Source organism: Corythoichthys intestinalis, chromosome 10 (genome assembly GCF_030265065.1).
Source record: "Corythoichthys intestinalis isolate RoL2023-P3 chromosome 10, ASM3026506v1, whole genome shotgun sequence".
Classification (NCBI taxonomy): domain Eukaryota; kingdom Metazoa; phylum Chordata; class Actinopteri; order Syngnathiformes; family Syngnathidae; genus Corythoichthys; species Corythoichthys intestinalis.
Window position 1 is genome coordinate 52,977,560 of NC_080404.1, and position 25,469 is coordinate 53,003,028.

Genomic DNA, 25,469 nt, shown 5'->3' on the forward strand with positions numbered 1-25,469 from the left:
TGTGTCTGGCGAAACTCGGGCATTTTGAAATATTTCTCAAATCAGTCATGCAACATTCAAAGGAAATGAATCCTGTCGGGTTGCGTCACATCAACTTGTGTCGCCTCGTGTCAAGCTGTGATGTTTTCAATTGTCTCAGCTGTGATGATTTGCAATGTCGCGTCTAGGGGTGTGACCAATCTGTGTTGTAAATCTTACTTTTAAAAAATGTAATGTTACAGATACAAATTACTTCACCCAAAAGTGAGTTAGAAAGTCAAGTTATTTCATTGTAAGAGTAGTTATTCAGCAAAGTAACTGAAGTTACTTTTGATGTTCTACACTGCAAATTTATAACATCCTAAACATATTTTATTTTAAATCCAGTCAAAGCATTTTCTACATCTTGTTTTGAGTGTTAAAGCTACCCACACCAAACGGATTGGATGTCTACTAATGATAAACTCATTCCAATTCACAGCAAAACCACCTATTCAACATTTGAAATGTGACACAGCAACGCTGCCGCCATCATGTGAAAAAAAACACAGGAGCAGTGTTTAAATAGAAACTTTTATTCCAAACTCAAAATCATTTGCAGAAAAAGTAAAACTTGATTGCGCTTCACGCATTCGTCCCAGTCTGTCTGTGTGCAAATCACAAAGCCGCGGAAGCGCATACGGCAAAACGCCGTCGCCTTCCGACAACGCGTCCAAGGTGCAGAGAGATTTCAGAGTCTGAAAGAAGGTTCACCAGTAGGGAACGGCGTGGTTCCAGCTTTGCCAGCCCGGGAAGAAGCCGCTGCACATGCGCGGACTCCCCAGCTGGTCCGGGTCCATCTCCGGGATCTTGGCGGCAGGCTTCACGTCCTCCTGAGTGCTGGCCCAGCCTGCGTGTTTGAGGGTGTAGTTCTTGCCATCGTTGTTGTCCCAGAAGGTCCGGTCGGGGACCTGGAAACGTACGCAGAACTCCACGCGGTGATGCGGCGGGATGTCCTCGGGCAGGTCCACCGCGAAGGCGAATGTGTCTGTGTCGTGTGCGCCGTAGACGTTGTTCATGAAGGTGCAGTCCACGTCCACGAAGCTGGCCCACGAGTCGTAGGTGGCCCGCACCAGCACGGACTTTTGAAAGCTCACGTTGCGGACCTTGACGGTGCCGGTGAGCGAGCGCCCCTGCAGCGAGCAGTTCTCCAGGCAGACCGAGTCCCGGATCAGACGATTCCGAAAGTCCAGGTAGTCGGCCGAGGGCTGCTTGAAGTCCAGCGCCAAGCCGCGGGCCGGCTGGATCTTCAGCTCGGCGGCCGCGTTCTCCAAGTCGCTCATGTCGAACTGGAGCTCCTCGCCGGCGCCGCCGCAACGTTCCTCCTCGTTCTTAGAGAAGACGCGAACAACGGTGAGCGACATTCCCTTGGAGTCGGCGAACACCACTTTCTTCTTCTGGCCTCTGGCGCTCCAGCCCTCGTCCAGCGCCGCCGCCCTCTGAAGGCAGGGCCTGAGCGCCGTCGCCCGCTCACGCTTGCTCCGACGGCGGGGGGCCTCGTAGGAGCCGAGGAAGCCCCTGAGAGGAGGAGGAGAGTGGCTGATGTAGAAGCGCACTGCCACGTCCATGGGCAAGACCGGGCCGGGCATCGCGGACGGACTGAAAGACCTGAGAAGGCTGCCACACAGGAAGGGACGTGCTTAGAAACAACTCCATCACGAACAATATGGCAAAATGAACTGCTTTTGACTAGTATTGGACCCGTACGCTACGAAAAATGACATCTGCATCAGGGAGTACAAAGAAATAACGTGCCGATGCTATGCAGTATGTACTTCTCTAGATCTAGTTTCCAACCGCCGATCGTCCAATCATCTTTCCACTGTGAATTTCAATGACTTTTTTTCCCCCGAATTGACGTTTAATCCATTGGGCAGTCACTGAATAAAAGGCAAATGCTTTGACTTTGATTAAAAAATCCTTTAAAAGAAATAAGCTTGTTATGACTTCATTTTAATGTCATTGCATTGACTTTGATAGCCTATCTACGGCACCCCTAAAGGGACATTTAAACCATCTTGTGTGCACCAGAAACAATTTGGTAAACATTAACATTATATAGCATTTAAGCTAGCGGACTTTTGCCATGCAAGTTAGCCAGTTGTTCTTATGTAAGATCTTCATTTATTTATTTATTTATTTTTACAGTGATCCCTCATTTTTCGTGGTTAATGGGGACCACAACGCACCGTGATATGTGAAAAACTGCGAAGTAACCACCCCCAACCCCCCAAAAATTATGTTCAATGTACTCATTTAAAATTAGCATTGGAAAGATGTATATGTATTAGATGTTTTTTCACTTTTTCCCTAAATTAAAAAAAAAAAAAAAAAGTATATGAAGGAAAACACAGACAAGACTGAAAAAGAAGTTTCTGCTCTTGCACCCCTCTTTAAAATAAAGTGGTGTATTTTAAGCCAAAACAACTGTTGTGTTTGATAGAACAATATGTCTATATGCTGCCATAGCAGATTCATGGCGCATTAAGCCCCCGAACTATTTTTAATTTGTCCGTTTTACCCTGGAAACCCCCGTTTACAGGTGTAGCGCAACCGCTTTTGTTTAAACCCAGCCATAAAAAGAAAGTACTTATATTGTTCAAAATGTCTATCATTTTTAGCTTAGAATCATTAATTGATGTCTAATATTTAGTTGATAAAAAACTTTATAAAATTATTCACTCAAATATTTTAAACTTTTAAACGAACTACGTCACAATGAAAAAAAATTGCGTTTGTAAATAAGTCACGGATAGCTACCTCATAACTATCGCTTAATTGTATTTTTTTTGTTACTGTCACATTTTCCCCGATATTTTAGATAATAAATAATAAAAAATCCAAACAAAGAAAAATTGAAAAAATTGAAAAAAAAACGTTTAAAAGGGTAAATATTTGAAAAAGAAAATCTCAACCACTCATTGATGTCTGCGATTTCTGCATGCGAACCTTGTTATATTACCGTGTTTAATCCATAAAATCTCCAAAAAATCCAGCTGTGGCCATTCACAGCTGTGTCTTGACACTCTGTGAGACATGCTTCACGGAGTTTTTGGATCAAAACACGGTAAGTACGCGATCTCTTTAAAATCATGGTCTCTTTTAATTATGCTCTCTCATGCTCTCACCTTGAGTTAAGGTTTAGGGGTATAGATTTTTTTTTTAATGCCCCCCTGTTCAAAAGGGTTCTTTCCCCAGAAAATTGAGATTTTAGAATGAAATGAAACATGATTTTATGAAATGTTTCATTGAGTGAGCCCACTCAAATTCACTCAAGCTGCACACAATGACAATTACACACAATGAGTTGCCACAGCAACTGTTTAACAAGTTAAATGATGACTGAAGCATGCAGCGCTTTGAATTCCGCTTCTTTGGCAAGTTCAAAAATTAAACGTCAATCATCGTTAACTTTAATTAGCAATTCCAGTGCACTCATTGCCTGACCAACAGAGAGCGGGATGGAGGGTGGTAGTGAGAGTGGGACTACGTGATCGGCTTGGGATAGCTCATCTGTATTTTTTTTTTTCAATTGGGAAAAAAAAGAAGAAAAAAAAAAAAGGCGCTGGACTGAGAGCGCGAGGTTTTAAGCGCGAAGTACTGAGGGACCACTGTAAATCATTTGAGGCTATGCTCAGGCACCCGTCGGACACCAGCAGCTTCGGCTAACCTGGACGATAAACCAATAACAATATTTATCGTCATATTATTTTTGTCAACAGAAATAAAAAAAAAACGTTTGATAAAAATCGATAAGATTTAAACTGTAATAATTAAACCACCCGTACACCATAGGGCGCTAATGCGACGTGAACGCCAGAGCTCGATACTGTGGACAAACTTATTTTTCTGGTTTGTGTATCTCTCACATTTTTTAAACTGAACATTTTCTTTTGCATATTTTGTTGACATTGTCAGACACTCTTACAACTTCATGCACAAAAGAATTTAACATGTTGCTGAGTTTAAATTAAAATAAGTTTGTCCATTTATGCTTATTTATTTTTTTTGGATTGCATCACATCTACATCAGATTTTGTGCAATGTTCAGCGTTTTGTTAACTTTTAATGTTGTGCAATATTTCTTATATTTTTGAAATGCTGTTTAGTAGTTGTTAACCATGCATGCATCTTTGTTCTGACATTAAAGATCGGTTAAACCAGTATCGGGTTTCGTCAACTTATTCAGCGGCAAAAATCAGACCTCAAATTTAAAAGAAAAAAAAATATCGGGATCGACTGATAAGAACATTTTTGTCATATCACCCAGGCTTAGTTTCAGCGTGCTAAAAACAATATTACAAAATTTAGTTGAGCTTTATTTACTTCAATCTTGGGCTCAACTAGCTCCTGATCTTAGCCTCAATCAATATAAAAAAAAAAATTAGTATCAAAGTACAACATAAGAAAAAATGGCTAACTTGTATAGCAAATGTCTGCCAGCTTACATTCTATATAATGCCAGGTGCGTACCAGATTGTTTGAATTTATTTTATTTCTGTCGTGGTCCCTTTGGGGGGGCTCCATACCTACCACCATGGCCGCTCTAAGGCCATTTTGGTAGGGGCAATGAAAGGTCTTTTCATTCTTCTGCACCAAATTCAAATTAGTTTCATTAGATTGGACGTCTAGCGCCGTCAATGGCAGTCCTTGAGCGAAAATGCACCCGGTTTATTGTACTGTTAATTATTTTCTCGGTTAATCAAGGGGTCAATTTCACGTTACTGATGCTTTCAATGCTTGAACCAAAGAGTATTTAACGTCAGGCACCTCTTCGGGCAACTATAGAGTTTGCTGGCGACAGTTATTGTGAATATTTGTACTTTCTGCGAGAGGAACAAACTTTTTTTGTAAATTGCTAGCTAAGAGTTAAATATAGGTCGGTCAAATATGCCATTTCCACTAGCGTCATTTTGGGTGTAGCCAGGTGACATGACTTTCTGGAAGAAAAGTGCAATCTTACTCCATTTTTAAACTCTTTCAGTTGAGGACATTTTGACAAGGGATGAGAGCTAATTAAATTTGATACAAATCTACGTCATCAGTGTCAACATAAATTAAGTGGAGAGTGTTTAATGTTTATTTTTTTGGAGGGGGGTGTTGGAAGCAAGCAACAAAGTCGATTGAACTTTCGGTGCAAGCCTGAGAAATTTGTTTTTCTGCTCAAAGCAGATGAAAAGTAGCCAAACGAGTTGTTCGCAACAGGACGTGGCCCCCGAAAGCGGAAGCGACGTGACCAAGTGACTACGGCAAATGAACGACTCGCAGTTGTGCCAAAGTCTCGCGAATGGAGCTCTCACCTGGCAGAACTCATGGGAACGTAAAGATGAGATCCCAGCAGTGCAAGAAATGGCTTCTAGAACATTCCGGGCATGCTCGAGTCTTTTTTTTCTCCTCCACCCCCTCGCCGGGTCGCTGGTCTCGCAGTTTTTCAGCCAGTGGCGAAGCTGTTGTGCTCTCCTGACTTTCTAGCGTTGCAAGCTTGCCGAGGTGGCCAATCAGGGAGCGGCACCGAAGGGGGGCGGGACAGCTTCTCCAGGTCGCTCCACTTCTGCAAGATGGCGGCAAGTTAAACGCGCGAGCGGCGCCCTCTGCCGGTCGATTTGATATGGTAAGCGACTATTTTTATAGGGGTCTTTCTGTGGTCTGTAAAACGGGGGCGGCACTGGGAATGGGGGCGTCATTGCCACGTGGTTCGTTGGCAGAGGTGGGTAGAGCAGTCAAGTGTGAGAAGTAGGGTTGTTCCGATCATGTTTTTTTGCTCCCGATCCGATCCCGATCATTTTAGTTTGAGTATCTGCCGATCCCGATATTTCCCGATCCGATTGCTTTTTTTTTTTTGCTCCCGATTCAATTCCAATCATTCCCGATGAATTTACCCGATCATATACATTTTAGCAATGCATTAAGAAAAAAATGAATAAAACTCGGACGAATATATACATTCAACATACAGTACATAAGTACTGTATTTGTTTATTATGACAATAAATCCTCAAGATGGCATTTACATTATTAACATTCTTTCTGTGAGAGGGATCCACGGATAGAAAGACTTGTAATTCTTAAAGGATAAATGTGACTTTGTATATTGTGACTAAATATTGCCATCTAGTGTATTTGTTGGGCTTTCAGTAAATTGTACTGTAGCCATTTAACTGTTCTGCCCAAATGCATGATTGGAAGTGCAACCATGACTGTGCGTAGTGGTACCAATTGATATATCTTCTCTGCGTTGGGAAATAACATAGGGTGTTAAGAAAAAGATCAATTACTACCTTTCTTCCCCACATTGCTTCCCACTATATTTCAAATCATAGGTAGAGGGATTGTAAGGCTTTAGCCACTTAAAAAAAGGCTCCAAAGTCTGCCAAAATTCACTCTACTCATTTTACGCTGCCTTTTAGCTCTATATATAGGTCAAACGGCGCCATTACAGATTGAACGCGACAATGCGTGAGTGGGTCGTGCAGCGCATGCGTTAATTGCATTAAATATTTAACGTGATGAATTGAAAAAAAAAAAATTACCGCAGTTAACGGGATAAATTTGATAATCCTACCTTAAGCCTAAACTAAAGACTCTGGATGAGTGTAACATATTATGTCTGTAACGTTAATTAGAATTAGAAAACGATTTAATTTAAAAAAAAAAAAAAAAAATTTTAAAGGCATGTCCGATATTTTTTTGCCGATTCCGATACTTTGAAAATGACGTGATCGATGCTGATCGATCGGGACATCTCTAATGAGAAGCGGTCCATGGCAAGCGCAAAACGGGAGGAGCCATATCGTTTCTAGTGCGCACCACATACTATCTGACGCGCACCAAAAAGTTTATAGTGCGCACCACATACTATCTGGTGCATACCAGATTGTTTCTCATGTGCACCAGATTGTCTCTAGTACACACCACATACTATTTGGTAGGCACAAGAAAATTTGTAGTGCGCACTACATACTATCTGGTGCGCACCAGATTGTTTGTCGTGCGCACCAGATGGTTTCAAGTGCTCACCACATATTATCTGGTGCACACCAGATCGTTTCTAATGCGCACCACATACTATCTGGTGCGCACCAGATTATTTCTAGTGCACACCGCATACCATCTGGTGCGCACCAGATTGTTTCTAGTGCACACCACATACTATCTGGTGTGAACCAGATCGTTTTTAGTGCGCACCACACACAATTTGGTGTGCACCAAAATGGTTTCTCGTGCACACCAGATAGTTTCCAGTGCGTACCACATACTGTCTGGTGCGCACCAGATTGTTTCTCGTGCGCACCACGTACTACACATTACTACATACTTGTAATGCTTGAAGTTGCAAACGCAATTCAGTTGCTTTAGTAAATATAGTCAGCTAGCAAAGACTCCCAACACACATTGGCATCGTTTGTAATGGGTGGTTTATTTTGCAAAATGTAAATACAGGGGTTAAATCATCAGAAAATAAGGACAGAGACATAGGCAGCGTGTAAAAGTTCACGTCAGGTGGCAAGCACGTTCACATGGACAAGACCAACGCTTGTCTGAACATTTATTTTATTGAACAGATTAGAGACACAATCAATATTGGACATGTTTACAGAGCACTTGTGATAAGAAGACTTTCCTTTGCGCGTTTGATCCCGGCTGGGACGGTCTGTGCGCATGCCATCTTTTACAGTATACAGTGTCCATATATTTATATCTGTAGGTCTCTATAGGTGTTGCCTTGTCCTCAGGCGCTCTTTTGTTTCTTCACGCGTCTTTAAAAGTATTCGCCTGGTGTCCTCGCGTCCTCTCTTGTGCACATGTTTACAGTTAAAGTACCTAGTTGACATACACTGTCAAATACATCGATGCTTTTTAAAGCAACACTAGGTAACTTTTCAACCTTTGTAAAATATTTTCAAAATCATTTGTGATATGTCGACTGAGGACTAGTTGAATGACACAAATATTTTACATTACCGTATTGGCCTGAATATAAGACTGCGTTTTTTGCATCGAAATAAGACTGAAAAAGAGGGGCTCGAGACATTATACCCATTTACAACGCTAGATGGCGCCAGATATCATTGAAGCGATGTTCTGTCATGACAGATCTCAGCTACTCTCCCCATTCACGACGCTAGATGGTGCCAGATATCATTGAAGCGATGTTCTGTCATGACAGATCTCAGCTACTCTCAAGTTTAACCAGTTTGCATTATTTTATTGCAGTGTTTTTCCTTATTCAGATTTGTTTCAAGACTACAGTTACATTTAGACTTCACTTTGATGGTTAATGCAGTTATTGCAATTTTGATGTTTTATCACAATTGATTGGTTTATTTACATTTCAAAAACCAGAAGCCAGGTCTCAAACCTGCACGCTGGTTTTCGACTAAAATTGCATGTTTTTTAACATTCAATCAAAAAATACCCGATTTCCTGTTGTGTTTGGATTATGCGTGGAAGAGACTTTTTGAAGCAATTTTGCACAATGTATTGACTCCCCAAATTTCATCGCGCTACGTTGAAAAAACCTAAATGAGAGGCCTTTTTTAAAAATTCAAAGGGGCGCCACTTAGTCATTTTGTGACATTTTTCCCCAACCTTGCAAAATTATCGAAATTTACGCGAGGTCGCATGCAGGCCATTTGGGGGCCCTAAGCAAAATAAGGCAAAGGGGCCCATATTTTTGGCCCACCATTTCGTCACAGTGTACTGTGAAACCCATACATGCAATCCGACCCATACGTCCATAATTTGTATATTAATCAGATTTTGTTGCACTGCATACTTCAAACTTCTCACCCCCAATGATTGTCAGTACTTACAGTAGATAGCGCCAAACCTTTTTCTAAAGTAGGAAAGAAAGAATTTAAGGAAGTTATTTTTTTAAGCTTGTAATCAAGTATCAAAACTCACAAAAGTCAAATAAAGCAAACTGTAGTAAACAAAATAGAATATAAATTAAACAATTGCCAGATTGGGGGGCCCCCTAGTTGTAGGGGCCCCAAGCAGCTGCATAGTCTGCGTATAGGCTGGGCCGGCCCTGGTCGCATGTATGTGCAAATTTTGGTGTGTTTTCGAGCATGTTCAGACCTCCAAATTGGCCATTTTCATTTGCCATGAAAAAACAATAATAATCCTTTGCAAAACAAAAGGGCCTCGTGCCTGTTGGTGCTCGGGCCCTAATAAAATACAGTGGGGCAAATAAGTATTTAGTCAACCATCAATTGTGTAAGTTCTCCTACTTGAAAAGATTAGAGAGGCCTGTAATTGTCAACATGGGTAAACCTCAACCATGAGAGACAGAATGTGGAAAAAAAACAGAAAATGACATTGTTTGATTTTTAAATAATTTATTTCCGAATTAGAGAGGAAAATAAGTATTTGGTCACCTACAAACAAGCAATATTTCTGGCTGTCTTCTAACAAGGTCTAACAAGGCTCCACTCGTTACCTGTATTAATGCCACCTGTTTTAACTCATTATCGGTAATAAAAACACCTGTACACAAACTCAGTCAGTCGCACTCCAAACTCCACTATGGCCAAGACCAAAGAGCTGTCGAAGGGCACCAGAGACAAAATTGTAGACCTGCACCAGGCTGGGAAGACTGAATCTGCAATAGGTAAAACGCTTGGTGTAAAGAAATCAACTTTGGGAGCAATTATTAGAAAATGGAAGACATACAAGACCACTCATAATCTCCCTCGATCTGGGGCTCCATGCAAGATCTCACCCTTTGGAGTCAAAATGATAACAAGAACGGTGAGCAAAAATCCCAGAACCACACGGGGGGACCTAGTGAATGACCTACAGAGAGCTGGGACCACAGAAACAAAGGCTACTATCAGTAACACGATGCGCCGCCAGGGACTCAAATCCTGCACTGCCAGACGTGTCCCCCTGCTGAAGAATGTACACGTCCAGGCACGTCTGCGGTTCGCTAGAGAGCATTTGGATGATCCAGAAGAGGACTGGGAGAATGTGTTATGGTCAGATGAAACCAAAATAGAACTTTTTGGTAGAAACACAGGTTCTTGTGTTTGCAGGAAAAAGAATACTGAATTGCATCCGAAGAACACCATACCCACTGTGAAGCATGGGGGTGGAATTGTCATGCTTTGGGGCTGTTTTTCTGCAAAGGTACCAGGACGACTGATCTGTGTAAAGGAAAGAATGAATGGGGCCATGTATCGAGAGATTTTGAGTGAAAATCTCCTTCCATCAGCAAGGGCATTGAAGATGAGACGTGGCTTGGTCTTTCAGCATGACAATGATCCCAAACACACAGCCAAGGCAACAAAGGAGTGGCTTTGTAAGAAGCATTTCAAGATCCTGGAGGTTTACCCATATTGACAATTACAGGCCTCTCTAATATTTTCAAGTGGGAGAACTTGCACAATTAGTGGTTGACTAAATACTATATGCCCCTCTGTATGTATGGGTCACCCCACCCAAGATGGCCGCAAGCTATGCATATCGTATGGCCTCCAATCATTTTTCTGCCATGAACTGAAATGAGTCGACGTCCAATCAATTTGAAGCAGGAGGGTAGCAGAGAATGAACATTTGTTCATTCGTTAACATTGACATTAGACTTCCTGTTTTTTTGGGCAATCATTGGTCACTTCCTGTCAATTTTGGGTGACTTTACGCTCAAAATACTGTAAAAAAAAATCCAAAATTGACATTTGAATTGTACCATAATGTATTGTAGATTGATTAAGTTATGGTAGGTCATTGCTGCATTAGACGTCCAATCCATTTGGACATTTTGGATTGGACGTGTATCACTGTTCATGGCGCAGAAATATTATGTAATACGTTAGAGGACTGGGTAAATAAATACAAAAAGAACAGCTTGTCAAGTCTCATGTCGGTAATAATAATAACAAAATCAATGTCAGCAAACATTGGACGACATATTTGGAGACCATTTTGTGGTCAGGTCGTTCCACAGTCTATTGACATGTGGGGCACCGTTCCAAACGTCGCGCAACCCCCCAAGCGAGAAACATATCAACCAGAGGTGTGTCATTGTTGCGGTTGCTTAGCGAAAGATTGCAGCATCAACGAGGTCGCCGCCGGGGCGAGACCTCAGTAAAACTTTAGTACACGCTGGAGATAAAAAGATAGCACGTCCCGCACAGACCATTGGACAACCGCTTTCGCGGCTTGAGTCCCGCTCAGGGGGAACGAGAAGTCTGACCTACTTAAAGTGTCACCTGACCGAACCTAGGAGCCAATCGACGGCCGTGTCGCTGCTAGACAGAGTGCATGTTCAAACGTCGTGGACAGACACCGAGGACCAAAGTCCACGCCGTGTCCCGGTCCAAGTCAAACACAGCTACACGCACAGCAACACGACTTCACAAAAGTCCATAAACGAGAGCACCACCTACTGGCCTGACTGCATAGTGCAGTGGTGTCCAAACTACGTTGCCCAAATGATGAAAATATCAATGAATAGTGGTCGCACAAGAAGCTGAAATTCTGCCTACAACCCGTTGCACTTTTCAGTTTTAACACTAGATGGAGCTCTTAAACATAGCCTCTGTATTATTAGTCTATTAGAGGTCAAAACTTTACATCATGTTGAAATCAATGGAAGAAACTGTACGCTTTCAGTATTTTGTTTTACATAGGCTAAATGAAATAATCCAATGTGATGAACTGAGCTTTTTTGTCTCATTTTCCCAGACTTGGACTAAAAATAAGATTCTTTTTTTTTTTTTTTTACATTGCTCACCACACCATAACTTTGCCATACGACCATTTACTCCTCAAACTAAGGTAATAGGTCAACAACCTTCCTCCTTTCATGTTATTTTATAAAACAATAATATGGCTGCCAATGTCGGCAATAGACCCTACTCACCTACGTCACAAAATGACATGTCGCTGTATCCGGCCACCATATTGTCCGTCATTTTAAAGCCCTATTCTCAATGGTTTCAATTAGTCGTGCAATTTATAGAGCAATTCATGGAAGCCCCGGTGTTATCTGACGCTGTAAACTCATTGGATGCGTTGCATAAAAGGCGTTATGTGGAAAAGCTTCAGTTTATCCATTCGCCAGATCCATATTTGATGCCTAAATCGATGTTTTTCGACCCGCTGTCTTCGCCGTCTCTGCCTGACATCTGCTACCCTGATATTTACAACTATCTTCTCCACACAAAATCAGCCTATTCTCACGAAAGTTTGAAAAACTTTAAGAGCTTGGAGGCTTATAAATACTTTGTTGCTGGTTGGGTGAAACAGGTCCTCGTCCACGAAAATTCGGCAGGAATCTATCTTGTGCTCGGGAAGGTGAGTTACGAAATTTTCTATTCAAAATCTTTTGTTCTTGCTAACATCCACTGTCAAGTCTAATGTATTTCATGTCATTTGTCAATGGAGCTAGGGCTTTTAATGTTTATATGATTTAGCGATAGCACTCTCACTACATACATATATAATATGTAATAAATATGAAGTGCGATAGCACTACTCCAGATTGTCCCTAGTTGAACTTATTTTTTGGCTTTTGACCTCAATAGTGAAATTGTAAATTAATTGTAGGGATGCACGATAATACATTTTTCAACCGATACCGATAACCGATAATTTCCTCCTCATTCCAACCGATAACCAATAACGTCAAGCCGATAATTCTATTAAAAGATTTATGTAAAATTTTTAAGTATACACAAAAGAAAATATTACTGTGCAAAAATATAATTTATTGCTCTTTTTTTTTTAAACATAAAATATGAACAAGTCGTCAATTCAAACATCTAAATAATGACAGATTGCCTGACATTGAGTAATGGTAAACTTTTGGCAACAATAACTTAAAGAGTAAATACCTAAGTTGCACAAAAATGCCTTTAAAAGTAAGCCATTCCTAACATATATAACATTAATACACTGCAAAACACACCTCCTTAAAGCTAGTCAGTTTTAAGTGTAAATCTATTGGCAATAAGTGAAATTATCTGCCATCGCTTCAAGTGAATTTCTCTCAGATTTCTTGGAAGAAAAATAGCTAGCTGAAAATAGTCTTAACAGCCTTGTTTTAAGCAATACATTATTATACTTAATCCTAAAAAAAAAAAAAAACTTGGAAGAAGGAAAGATTTTGAATAATATTTGTGACTACAGAATATAGATTTAAGAATTTGATTATCTACTGTGACTGTTTATCTACTGTGACTTCCCTGATCAGAGAAGTAAGTTAAATAATTTGAAAAGTGATTGCTAATGTTATATGCTTTGTTGCACACTTGCACACTGTGAAAATGATTAACTCAAAAGAGCGAGATGTCATGTACCCATTCTGCAGCGTTTTGTTTACATTTGCAGCTTTCACGACATTTGCTTTACAGCAGCTAAACTGATACACGGCAGTACTATTTGGACGGAGTTGGAGCTCGCATCCGCGTGCGTGCTGTTTTGTGCCTGAGTTTTGTTAAGCCGAAAATAAAGGCAGCGTTACAAAGTCATCTGACCGCTCGTCATTTTACATACTGAATGCATTATTGACTGGCTTACTTCGTTTTCTCCATGTTTAAATTATCATCTAACCACTGTGCCGTCATGATAAGCTTCCTTACTGGACATCACTTTTTCATGAAGAATGGTGGTCGTATAAACTGCATTATTTTTTTTATCCAGGGCTTTGGTTCTCGGGTCATTTAGGTAAAAAAAAACAACAACATGTCTCGTCTCGGCGGCAGCTACGTTCGTACCGGATAATCCGCCCGCCCCAGCCGGTTCACCGCGGCGTATTCGAGTCCTGGCTCTGCTCGCACGCCGTGGGGGAACGCTCGAGAAACTGGGGTGTTCGCCGGAGGTCCCGAAGCCGGGGAACCGGACCGGCCAGAGCATCAGGCTAAGTCTGAAGACGGCTACTTGCCGACTGTCGGTCTCCAGTCGTGCCAGTGTTTAGCCTTAGATGCGAATTTACCACCCGCCTTGGGCTGCATTCCCAAACAGCCCGACTCTGTATCGTCACAAGCCCTGTAGTTTAACTTAGGGGCCGTTTACATGGTGACTCTCCAAGAAGACGAAAAATTTCAAATGTGCATTTACATGGTTTCGTTTCCATTCGAACAATGTCGCAATTCTGCATGAAAACGATGTAGTATTCAAGCCAATCCCTAGATGGCAGTGCAGATTTACAAGGCGACAGCGATTGATGCACTTTGACCCCACGGGGCTCCTCAGCCCGGAAGAAAACATGCCCGCCCATTCGAAGCAATGGCATTTTCCTTTTGCACCAAAAGGCACAAAAATGGAAACATTCAACATATTTAAATTTTAAAATATTATTAAAACAGTAAATTAAAGCCGACGTTCCGCCATTTGCAATTTTTAATGTTAAATAGCACCGCTGCGCACGCCCAATGTGACGTGTAGGAGTGCTGACGTTATCGGCGCGGGTCCGGCGCGGCAGTAGCCTTTGATATGCATGCGAAGCAAGCCCCCCTCAATCCCCCGCAATCGAATTCTTCCACTTTCGAGGCAGGATTCAGAATTTTTCGTCTTCGCCTTCCGTCTTCGCCGACACCATATGCACGCGAGGCAATTCCGCTACTCAGTCATTGCGTCTTTGTGTCGCAGAGTCGCCATGTAAACTGCCCCTTAGTTAGTGTTTACAATAGCTTTAGCATTCCCGCTAGCAGCAGCCTCGTATTCGTTCCAAAAATCTTTGCAGTTTTAAATGGCAGCTGGGTTAGTGGTTTTGAATGAGGACGCTTTCTTTCTGCCTCGTGGAACTTCTGCGGTACATGTTTCGCAGATGGCGAGAGCGTCGTTTTTTTAGTAACAGCCGCTTTAATATTCAACTACTTCTTGTCCTGTAACTCTGCCTCCTCAACCCCTCCTCCCTCAGGGGCTTCAGATAGGGGAGGGGTTGAGGAGGCGTGCTGAATTCTTCGGTTGCGCACATTTGGAGGCAAAATTAAGTATATAATTATCAGATTGCATTATCGGTTGAATTTTTTTATTATCTGGATTATCTGTGTGACGTCATAATTGCCATTATCGACCGATAATTATCGGTGACCGATATTATCGTGTATCTTTAATTAATTGTATGACAACTGTCTTATTATCCTCTTATAATTATATATTTTCAGGTAGTTCATTCACAACGTCTGAGTGTATGTTGTCGGCGATTAGCCTAGCAATGATCTTAATTGTGGTTGTCAGGCCCAAACCCTCGAAATATATATTAAATGCATCTTACCAGATATATAATGACTACTACATAATCTGTGGTAATCGTTTGGAGCCCAGTTTTTTCGTCGAATTGCAGCAGTCCATCTCGCTCTCCTCTGCGGGTCTCTCGGAATTCGGTAGAACTTCAAGTCTCTCCGTCTATCTTCTCTGTTATTGCAACCGGCCGCCACACACGCCTTCACCATTTTGATTATTAATGTTAACGAGCAGAAAAACATGCCATAATAGGAGGAATTTACGTAGCGGTAATGCGTCAACACGACAAGTTGACGGACAATATGGCGCGTGGGCGTGGTTGTGACGTCATGTGAGTAGGGTTTATATAACATATATTAGAGCAGGGCGGTAAACCGAAAATTTACCGTTACCGAAATTCTTTACGATGACCGACGTCATTTTGACCATGACGGTAAATTCGGTAATTTAATAAAACAAGAAAATATAGTCTTTTCATCCCGCTTTGACTCTGTGTTGTTCGGCTATGTTCATTCCCCTTTAAGAAAGCAGACAGTGTGCTTACGTATGGAGTCACGTGGTTATCAGGAAGCCAAACAAATAAGCCCGGTAGGCTAACGCTAGTGGCTAACGCTACAAGCAAACGTGATGGAGTGTTGCTTAAGGGAGGTTCGCCAAACTTTCACCCGATATTAAATAGACTCTTGGCGGCACCCAGACGGGCTTTCACTCGCTGTCCTCCCTTGTTCTCACGATTTCCAAAGAGGATGCTTTCAATGCTCTCTACTGGTAGCCAAGCCACAGGCTAACGCTAGTGGCTAACGCTAGCGGTTAACGCTACAAATGAACGTGATGGAGTCGGATAGCGGCTCTAAACTTGTCGAAACAGCTGAACTTAATGAGTGGATTGGTCTCGGACTGCATCTAGCAATTATGCTGCGTTGAAAAGTGGGATGTCGGACTTTTCCGACCTCCGAGTAGGAAGATATCATTGGAACGCCACTCGAACTGGCAGGTCCAAGTCGCGAAGTCGGAGAAAAAATAACTACCCCGACTTCCAAGTTGCTTCAATCTGACGTCACTGGACAAAATGGCGCTCATGAAAATGTATTGAATGATAACACAATAATGAAGTAAATCAAGTTTATTTGCGACGCCATGTATTTTTTTCTCATACAGTGAATTATCTTTGTTGTGCTATGTTTTTATATTGACGATCAGCAAAGGATGTAACTAAAAAAAGGCAGTTTACAGCGTGGGCTATAACGCAGCCGTCGTTTTCCCTCTATTATTTGATCGCTTATAGGAAGGCAGGTTCGCTGGAGGTCAAAATGTCTTTGGACGGCCAAAATAAAAAACACCTCGTCGCGATCAGCCATCTTTGTTGTTTACATTTGCTTGGAACGCTTTGAGGTCGGAACTGATACCATCCGAGTGCGATAAATCCGACTTCCCACTTCTCTGGAATGCAGCATTAGTTTATCACGTTATTGTGTATCTCTTGTCTGTGTGTGATTTCTCTGATAGCTTTTGTGATGGTGAAGCATACAGCATAAAGTACAATCTAACAGTGAAAATTATAATATAACTGTTTAATGGCCCCAGCTATTTTTCTGTATGTGCTTAATTCTGTGTCATTAGATCAATGCAGTTTTAATGTGTATGTGTATGTATTAAAAAATGCACTGGGGAAAAAAAACCTGAAACCTTGCAGTAAACACTTGTGTTGAGTAATTATGTCACAGCAGCCATTAACAATAAATTGTCTTTTTGAAGTGTACTGTTCAAGCTGTAAGTAATTTGTGTTACAATGACATGTTTGCACAGGCATATTGATTTTGACGATGTACATTGTTCAAGCCATACAAGCTGTTTCAAATGTTCATGCTTGAATTCTTATTGTTTGCAATAAATTTTTGTATACTTAATGTTTAGACTGCATATACAATTGTTAAGTATATTAAATTGAAAGCTGGTAAATAAATCAACAAGAAACGGTTAATCTGTATTTCATGCATTGATTCAGATTTTCAAATTATATAACAGTCTGCTTGGGTAAATTTATCGTCATTTATCGTTATCGAGGTAAATCTGCTCAATGTATCGTGATACGTGCTTAAGGCCCTAACATATATATATATATACATATATATATATATATATGAACTTCCGGTATCGAAATCGGATCGGGATCGCGATATTTGGCCTTGGTATTACTTCGTATCGGATCGAATCCAAAATCACTGGTATCGCCCATCCCTACTACCCACACCCTACAGGAACCACGTGACCACCTGCGGCGACATCAAAGAGTGTCGCGACTCTTTATACGGCTCTGCGGTACACCATTGAGAGGGATTGATTGGAGAAATGAGATGAGCTTTGTGTGTTGCAGTCATTCAAGCAGCCGTCAGATGGCGCCATCATTCCATGTTTTGCTACACTGCGATGAAGCGTCAAAAGAGCTGTTTTCCACTCGTCGGCAAATAGAATTTGAGAATTCGAGAAACTACAGTGTCCAAAACACTGATTTTCATTGAAAATTGTATTTTAAAGTAACATACACAAAATAAAATAAGCACAAATGACTTACATTATGCACAGTCAAATGGAATATATTTTGAAGATAATACAAACATTGACTTTTTTTTATATTATAAGGAAATAAGTAGCCTAACATAGGTAAATGAACAAAAATAAGTCCAAAGTGCACACATAAACTACTGTATACTGCCAAATGTATCACATTTGAGACAAGCATTTCTGGACTCATTGCAGTCAGAAATGTTTAAAAACCTTTTTGAGTTCAATCTCACTTTACTTATATTTGTTTAACCACGAGAACTGCATGTAATGCTTAATGTATCATTTATTATAACAATTAGAGAACATATATATGGCGGAAAACACAGACAAGCCTGAAAAAGTAGTTTCTGCTCTTGTACCCCTCTTTCAAATAAACTGCTGTATTTTAAGCCTAATGAACCGTTGTGTTTGATTGAACAATGTGTCTATATGCATTAAGTCCCCAAACTATTTTTAATTTGTCCGAATTTACCCTGGAAACCGGTTTTGTTTCAACCCAGCCATAAAAAGAAGGTAAGTAATTATATATATTATTCGAAATGTCTATCATTTTTAACTTAGAATCATTAATTGATGTCTAATATTTAGCAAAAAAAAAAAAACGTCTTTGTAAAATTATTCACTCGCATATTTCAAAGTTTTAAACAAATTACATCACAATGAAAAAAATTGTGTCTGTCAATAAGTCTCGGATTTCTACCTCATAACTATCGCTTAGTTGTATTTTTATTTTTATTTTTTGTTACTGTTGCATTTTCCCCGGATATTTTAAGTGATAAATAATTGATCAAAACAAAGAAAAACTGAAAAGTTTAAAATGGTAAATATTTGAAAAAGAAAATCTCGACCACTCCTTTATGTCTGCGAATTCTGCATTGTGATCCTTGTTATATTACCGTGTTTCACCCATAAAATCCCCCAAAAGTCCGGCTGTGGCCATTCACAGTTGTGTCTTGACAGGAGGTGAGACATGGTACATGGAGTTTTTGGATTGAAACAAGGTAAGTACGCGATAATATCTCATTAAAATTATGGTGTCTTTAATTGTGCTCTCTCATGCTCTCACCACGAGTTAGGGTTTTAGAAAAATTAGGGCTGTCAAACGTTTAAAATTTTTAATCGAGTTAATTACAGCTTAAAAATTAATTAATCGTAATTAATCGCAATTCAAACTATCTATAAAATATACCATATTTTTCTGTAAGTTATTGTTGGAATGGAAAGATAAGACACAAAATGGATATATACATTCATACGGTACATAAGTACTGTATTTGTTTACTATAACAATAAATCCACAAGATCGCATTAACATTATTAACATTCTGTTAAAACGATCCATGGATAGAAAGACTTGTAGTTCTTAAAAGATAAATGTTAGTACAAGTTATAGAAATGTTATATTAAAACCCCTCTTAATGTTTTCGTTTTAATAAAATTTGTAACATTTTCAATCAAAAAATAAACTAAGCCTGCCATTGTTGATGTCAATAATTACACAATGCTCATGGGTGCTGAAGCCCATAAAATCAGTCGCACCCAAGTACCAGAAGAGGGCGACAAAACTCCCAAAAACACAATTGCACTGTGCATTTTAATCTGTTTGAGCGGGGCATGTGCGTTAATTGCATCAAATAATTTAACGTGATTAATTTAAAAAATTAATTACCGCCTGTTAGCGCGATAATTTTGACAGCCCTAAAAAAATATTTTTTAAAATGTCCTCCTGTTCAAATGTTTTCTTCCCCCAGAAAATTAAGGTTTTAAGCTTTCCAATTATGTATCACACATGCATATAGAACAATTTTAAAATTTGGCCAAATTGGGGGTCTCGGAGCAGAACTTCAAGTCACCTGAGTGTTTTCCGCCATATACAAATTAAAAAAAAAATGTTCAAATTGTTTTTTTAGTACGTTTAAGACCACATAAAGCTTTCAAATTGAAAAATCTGAATTTTCTGTTCAATATTTCTGGGGTCCGGCATTATAAGGTTAACATTATGTTCTGAACCTCCCCACCAAATATAATAAAATAAGTCTCTTCAACTCTTTACTTTCTCTTAAGACCTGATCAATTTTCTGTAGCACTGCCCTTTTTTATCGCATTATTTCAATTAATTCTTTTTTTTTTTGTCCTAGAAAACATGTGCATTTGATCCAATCAGAGCTAACTATCCATGCTGTTCACATGTCAGTATGTCAGCCAATTGAACGGATAACTGGAGTACAGGCCAGGGAGGGTGGTTAGCTGAGCGCATGTGCACATCGACGCAACTCGTCAGACTCCGACATCTGCTGCTGCTGTGGAGGTCAATGCTGGAAAAATAAATAATAAATATAGGTGGAAATTGAAGACGCTACACAAGCACTTCATTGGGCTTGTTGTTACTACTTATGTATGTAAATTTGACATTATTAAATTCTTTTTGGAGATGTGTGTGGCATTTTTTTTTTAACATGTAGGTTTGACAGTTGCTGTCATATTTTCGGGATCAAACCATCGTTCCGCCCCGTTCCGTCTCAGACTTTTGACTTTCACTCCTGGATAGACGTTCAACCTATGTGAACTGGGAGTGTCATTAGCCAATCGTGATGGGCTATCAGATCGCGGTGGATTGCTACTGCGCATGCGCGAACCGATGCCATTTTCTCTTGAGCGATGACGGCAGATATAGATATGTACGTGTTAGATTAAACTGAAAAAATGTTGCTGTTTTTTTGGGGGGGGGGGTGATAATTTTTCACATATATCTTATCAAAGAATAATTAAAAAGGGTATTGAAGCTAAAGATATCTGAAACACCTTCTATGTTTTAAAAAAGCCAGTAATGTTTAAATAAAGTTTTTTTTCTATTAAATTTTTAACCTATCCTGTTCAGTTGCATGACATTGAGAATGGGAATCTGAGTGTACTATTGGTCTGAAGTTTTAATATATCACATGGGAGTCTGATGTACTCCCATTGTGATGATGATTCATTGTGTTTCGTTTATAGGAGAAAGGAGCGAGCAGGGAAGGGAATCACATGTAAGTGTGGATATGTTGACATCCGATTCTATGCTGCCTGATTACTAAGCCTGGCACCGATAGTTTTTCTACTTGAGTGTGTCTAATTGCACCCAGTCATGTGTGAATCCCATCAGACTTGTGATAGTCCTGCAGACAAGTGAAAATGCTACGTGTGGGCCGCCCCAGGGCCACGTCCCCCCCAGCCAATTGGAGAGGGTGAGCAAGCGCAGCCAGTCCCTCCTCCAGCAGCTCCAGCAAGGGGGCTGCCGTCATCCCCCCTGGGAGCCAGGGTGGTCCTTCATGGCCTTCACCAGTCACTGCCGCAACCCCCCAAGGAACACGGCACACCGCAGGACTCCCATGCCCACTTGACTCTGGGCAGGACAAGGTCCCCACCCAGAGTGGGTGACACCCCGCCAACCCACCGGCACCCAGCCGGAGTCCAAGGAGGATACCCAGGCAGAAAAGAGAGGGTAAGGCCGAAGCAGGAACGCGCCGAGAAGCTGCCGCGGGGTGGAGCAGGACCGGAGCCCCGATATCCCGGCAACCAGAAACCAGGCGAATAGGGGGTTACGCCCCAGGAGCCACACCATAAAAAATAAGTCTGGGACCCATCAACCACCCTATTACTGTGTCTGCCAGGTTCCCTGAGTATCGTTATCTTTGCAATCAAATATCATATCCAGAAATGACATTTAAGAATTGATACTTTTAGCAACCTGTAACGACACTCAAAGAATGCAAACTCGCGTTTTGCTTATTCAAGGTTAGAATAACGTTACTAGCCGATTGGAAGTCAGAGGCTGGAATCTCTTCTTTTCAAAATAAGAGAAATTCCCCACGTGGCGGAGGTGCACGCGCGTGCATCTTGGATCAGCTCAGGTATTTCCGAAGGCGGGAGGGATGGGGGGGCACCCGACCGATCCCAGTCTGGGGTCTTTCCTGTGGGGGAGGGGCCGAGAGGAAGCGTGAGCTCGTCGCCCCGGGGGCCTCTGGGATCCGAGGAAGGGAAGGAGGGGGTCAGTCACGGGCCTTTCAAAAAAGAGCAAAAGTGAATTTGGGAGTCTGATGACGGAGCTTTGTTCCGACAGGTTTGGGATTGACGCGACGCGATTAACGCAGAAGTCCAACCGGTCGGTTCCTCTCTTGTTCCTTCTAATCACAGCCTCCAGGTTACCAACACGGGCCTTGAAGTCTGGCAGGAAAATCATCATGTCTTCAAAGAGATGCTCTCCAGCGCCCCCCTGGGGGGACCCGCAAGGAATGTCTAGTCTTAGATTCTGTTTGTTGCATAAGCACAAAAGTTCAGGTATAAGTGGCTCCCGATACCAATTCAAACACCCAGTCAAACATTCATTCGTTACGACCATCCCACTTCAAATGGATTGAATGTCTACTAGTGATAAACTCATTTCAATTCACAGCAAAAGCATAAAAACCTCTCGCCCCTACCAACATGGCCTCAGGGTGGGTATGTTGGTAGGGGCGACGTTCCCATCAAAGTCATTACAGTGACATTCAAATGAATTCATAATGATCTTATTTTGCAGCAGATTTTTTAAAGATTATTTGATCAATGTCAAAGCATCTGCTATTTACTCATTGGCTGACATTGACGGTGCTAGATGTCCTCTCCATTTAAAGACGATGGGCTGACAGCGAATGAACATTTGCTTTAGCCCTCATACTTCCAACGGATTGGATATCCATCCGTCCGTCCATCCATCCATCAAGAGGGGCAGCTAGAACTAAAAGTGGTATTTGGCAAAATGGATTTTGGTGTGTGGCATTTTTATTTGGTATGTGGCAAAATGGATTTTGGTGTGTGGCAGTTTTTGGTATGTGGCAAAATGGATTTTGGTGCGTGGCATTTGTATTTAGTACGTGGAAAATTTGATTTTGGTATGTGGCAAAATGGATTTTGGTATGTGGTATTTGTATTTGGTATATGGCAAAATGGATTCTGTTATGTGGCATGTTTTTTGGTATGTGGCAAAATGGATTTTGGTAAGTGGCATTTGTATTTGGTACGTGGAAAAATTTATTTTGGTATGTGGGATTTTTTTGTATGTGGCAAAATGGATTTTGGTATGTGGTATTTGTATTTAGTATGTGGCAAAATGGATTCTGTTACGTGGCATTTTTTTGGTATGTGGCAAAATGGATTTTGGTAAGTGGCATTTGTAATTGGTATGTGGAAAAATTGATTTTGGTATGTGGCATTTTTCTGGTATGAGGCAAAATGGATTTTGTTATGTGGGATTTTTATTTGGTATGTGGCAACGTGGATTTTGGTATGTGGCATAATTGATTTTGGTATGTGGCATTTTTATTTGGTATGTGGCATAATTGATTTTGGTATGTGGCATTTTTATTTGGTATGTGGCAAAATGTATTTTAGTATGTGGCATATTTTGTTTGGTATGTGGCAAAATTGATTTTGGTATGTGGCAAAATGGATTTTGGCGAGTGCCATTTTTATTTCGTATGTGGCATTTTTTTGGTATGTGGCAAAATGGATTTTGGTAAGTGGCATTTGTATTTGTTATGTGGCAAAATGGATTTTGGTATGTGGCATTTTTTGGTATGTGGCAAAATGGATTCTGTTATGTGGCATTTTTTGGTATGTGGCAAAATTGATTTTGGTAAGTGGCATTTGTATTTGGTATTTGGCAAAATTGATTTTGGTATGTGGCTTTTTTTTTGTGGTATGTGGCAAAATTGATTTTGGTATGTAGCATTTTTTGGTATGTGGCAAAATGTGGCGCTTTTTTTTGGTATGTGGCAAAATGTGGCATTTTTTTTTTTTGGTATGTGGCAAAATGGATTTTGTTATGTGGCATTTTTATTTGGTATGTGGCATTTTTTTTTGGTATGTGGCAAAATGCATTTTGGGATATGGCTTTTTTTTTTTTTTTTTTTTTTTTACCAAATACCACTTTTCGTTCTCCATCCATCCATCCATCCATCCATCCATCCATCCATCCATCCATCCATCCATCCATCCATCCATCCATCCATCCATCCATCCATTCATCATCTCCTGATTAATCCAGGATAGGGTCGTGGGGGCAGCAGTTTTAAAAGGAAAGCCCAGACTTCCCTCTCCCCGGCCACTTCAACCAACTCCTCTGGCGGGATCCCAAGGCATTCCCAGGCCAGCTGAGAGAGGCTATAGGCTAGGTTCATGCCGCAGGTCTTGATTTTTTCGTGTTTTTCCGACTCGAGTCAGGCATTAACTTGACAGTCTTAACGGGATAGGTCGCACAAAAGTGGACCATTTCAAATCCACGTGTCCTGGGTCGTCTCCGGGGCCTCCCGCCGGTGGGACATGCCCGGAACACCTCTCCAGGGAGGCGTCCAGGAGGCATCCAAACCAGATGCCCGAGCCACCTCAGTTGGATCCTCTCAAGGCGAGGAGTAGCGGCTCGACCTTGAGTCGTTTCTCGGATGACCGAGCTTCTCACCCTATCTCTAAGAGAGAGCCCGGACACCCTGCGGCCGCTTGTATCTGGGATCTTGTTCTTTTGGTCACGAACCGCAGGTCTTGACCATAAGTGAAGGTAGGAATGTAGATCGACTGGTTAATCGAGAGCTTTGCCTTTTGGCCCAGCTCCTTTTTCACCAAAAAGGAATGGTGCAGAGTCCGCATCGCTGCACCGATCCGCCTGTCGATTTCCTGCTCCTTCCTACCCTCACTTGTGAACAAGACCCTAAGATACTTAAACTCCTCCAATTGGGGCAGGATCTCATCCTCAACCCGGTGAGGGTACGCCACTCTTTTCCAACTGAGGACCGTGGTCTTGGATTCGGAGGTGCTGATCCTCGTCCCGACCGCTGCTAACCGCTCCAGTGGATTGGACGCCTACTAGTGATAAATTAATTTAAATTCCTAGCAGAAGGATGATTGAATACCACACGATTGGAGGTCTATCATCTTCTTGAAGCGCTCCTTTTTTTTACAGCAGCCATCTTGGGTGGGGCAGCTTCGGCAGTTGCATCTTTAAGAGTGGATATTGCGCAGCATAGGAGCGTTTAAAATTTTTTACTCCCTGATACCGATGATGTGATTTTAGTGCTGTATCGCTAATATCGGAATCGGCGCTACACTCATCAGAAGAGGTAAAGAGTCTGGTACTCAGCTGTCGCCTGAGTCATGTCGCACCGGTACGCTCGCGCCACATTCCAACCGTCGTGGGCCAACATTTTGTTTTGTTGAGCCTGCGGAAGCTCTTCAGTGCAACTTCCAGGCGGTTTTCACATCCCGTACTAAGTCGACGTGCAAAAGTTCTCACTAGGCCGGCGATCTCCATCGTTCTTCGGCCGGGGGTTAAGCATCAGTTGTATGCGTGCTTATAAAAGGCATATTCAGATAAGCGGGCGCACGGTGGGGGTCACGACGTGTCCTTTGTCAGAGCAGATTGTCATGACCTAATGAGCGCTCGGTGGGAAAGTCCCTCGGCTCCGTCCCTCCACGCTTGCACCTGCGCCCCGAATGCCGTAGGCCCCCCCGGCGCGGCCCGTGCGTGGCGCCCCGGGCCCCCGCCTACCCTCAGTGTTTGTATTGAAGGCAGGAAGCAGGCAAGTGTTTAATGAGCGTCGAAACAAAGCGGGCCAACATAGAGCTCATTGAGGTTATCGAGGAGGGACCAGTGCTCAATTGGGTCACGGATGTGATTGTTTGAC

General features: G+C 41.6%; 1 protein-coding gene across 1 annotated transcript; it reads right to left on the reverse strand.

The window, feature by feature from the left end:
• Positions 1-533: 533 nt before the first annotated feature.
• ppp1r3cb (protein phosphatase 1, regulatory subunit 3Cb) lies at positions 534-5,486 on the reverse strand. Its single transcript, XM_057847389.1, has 2 exons — positions 5,319-5,486; positions 534-1,635 (listed from the first exon to the last, which is right to left on the reverse strand). Exons 1-2 carry the CDS (start codon positions 5,330-5,332, stop codon positions 729-731), a joined length of 921 nt encoding a protein of 306 aa, XP_057703372.1. The 5' UTR covers positions 5,333-5,486; the 3' UTR covers positions 534-728.
• Between the last annotated feature and the right edge of the window lie 19,983 nt (positions 5,487-25,469).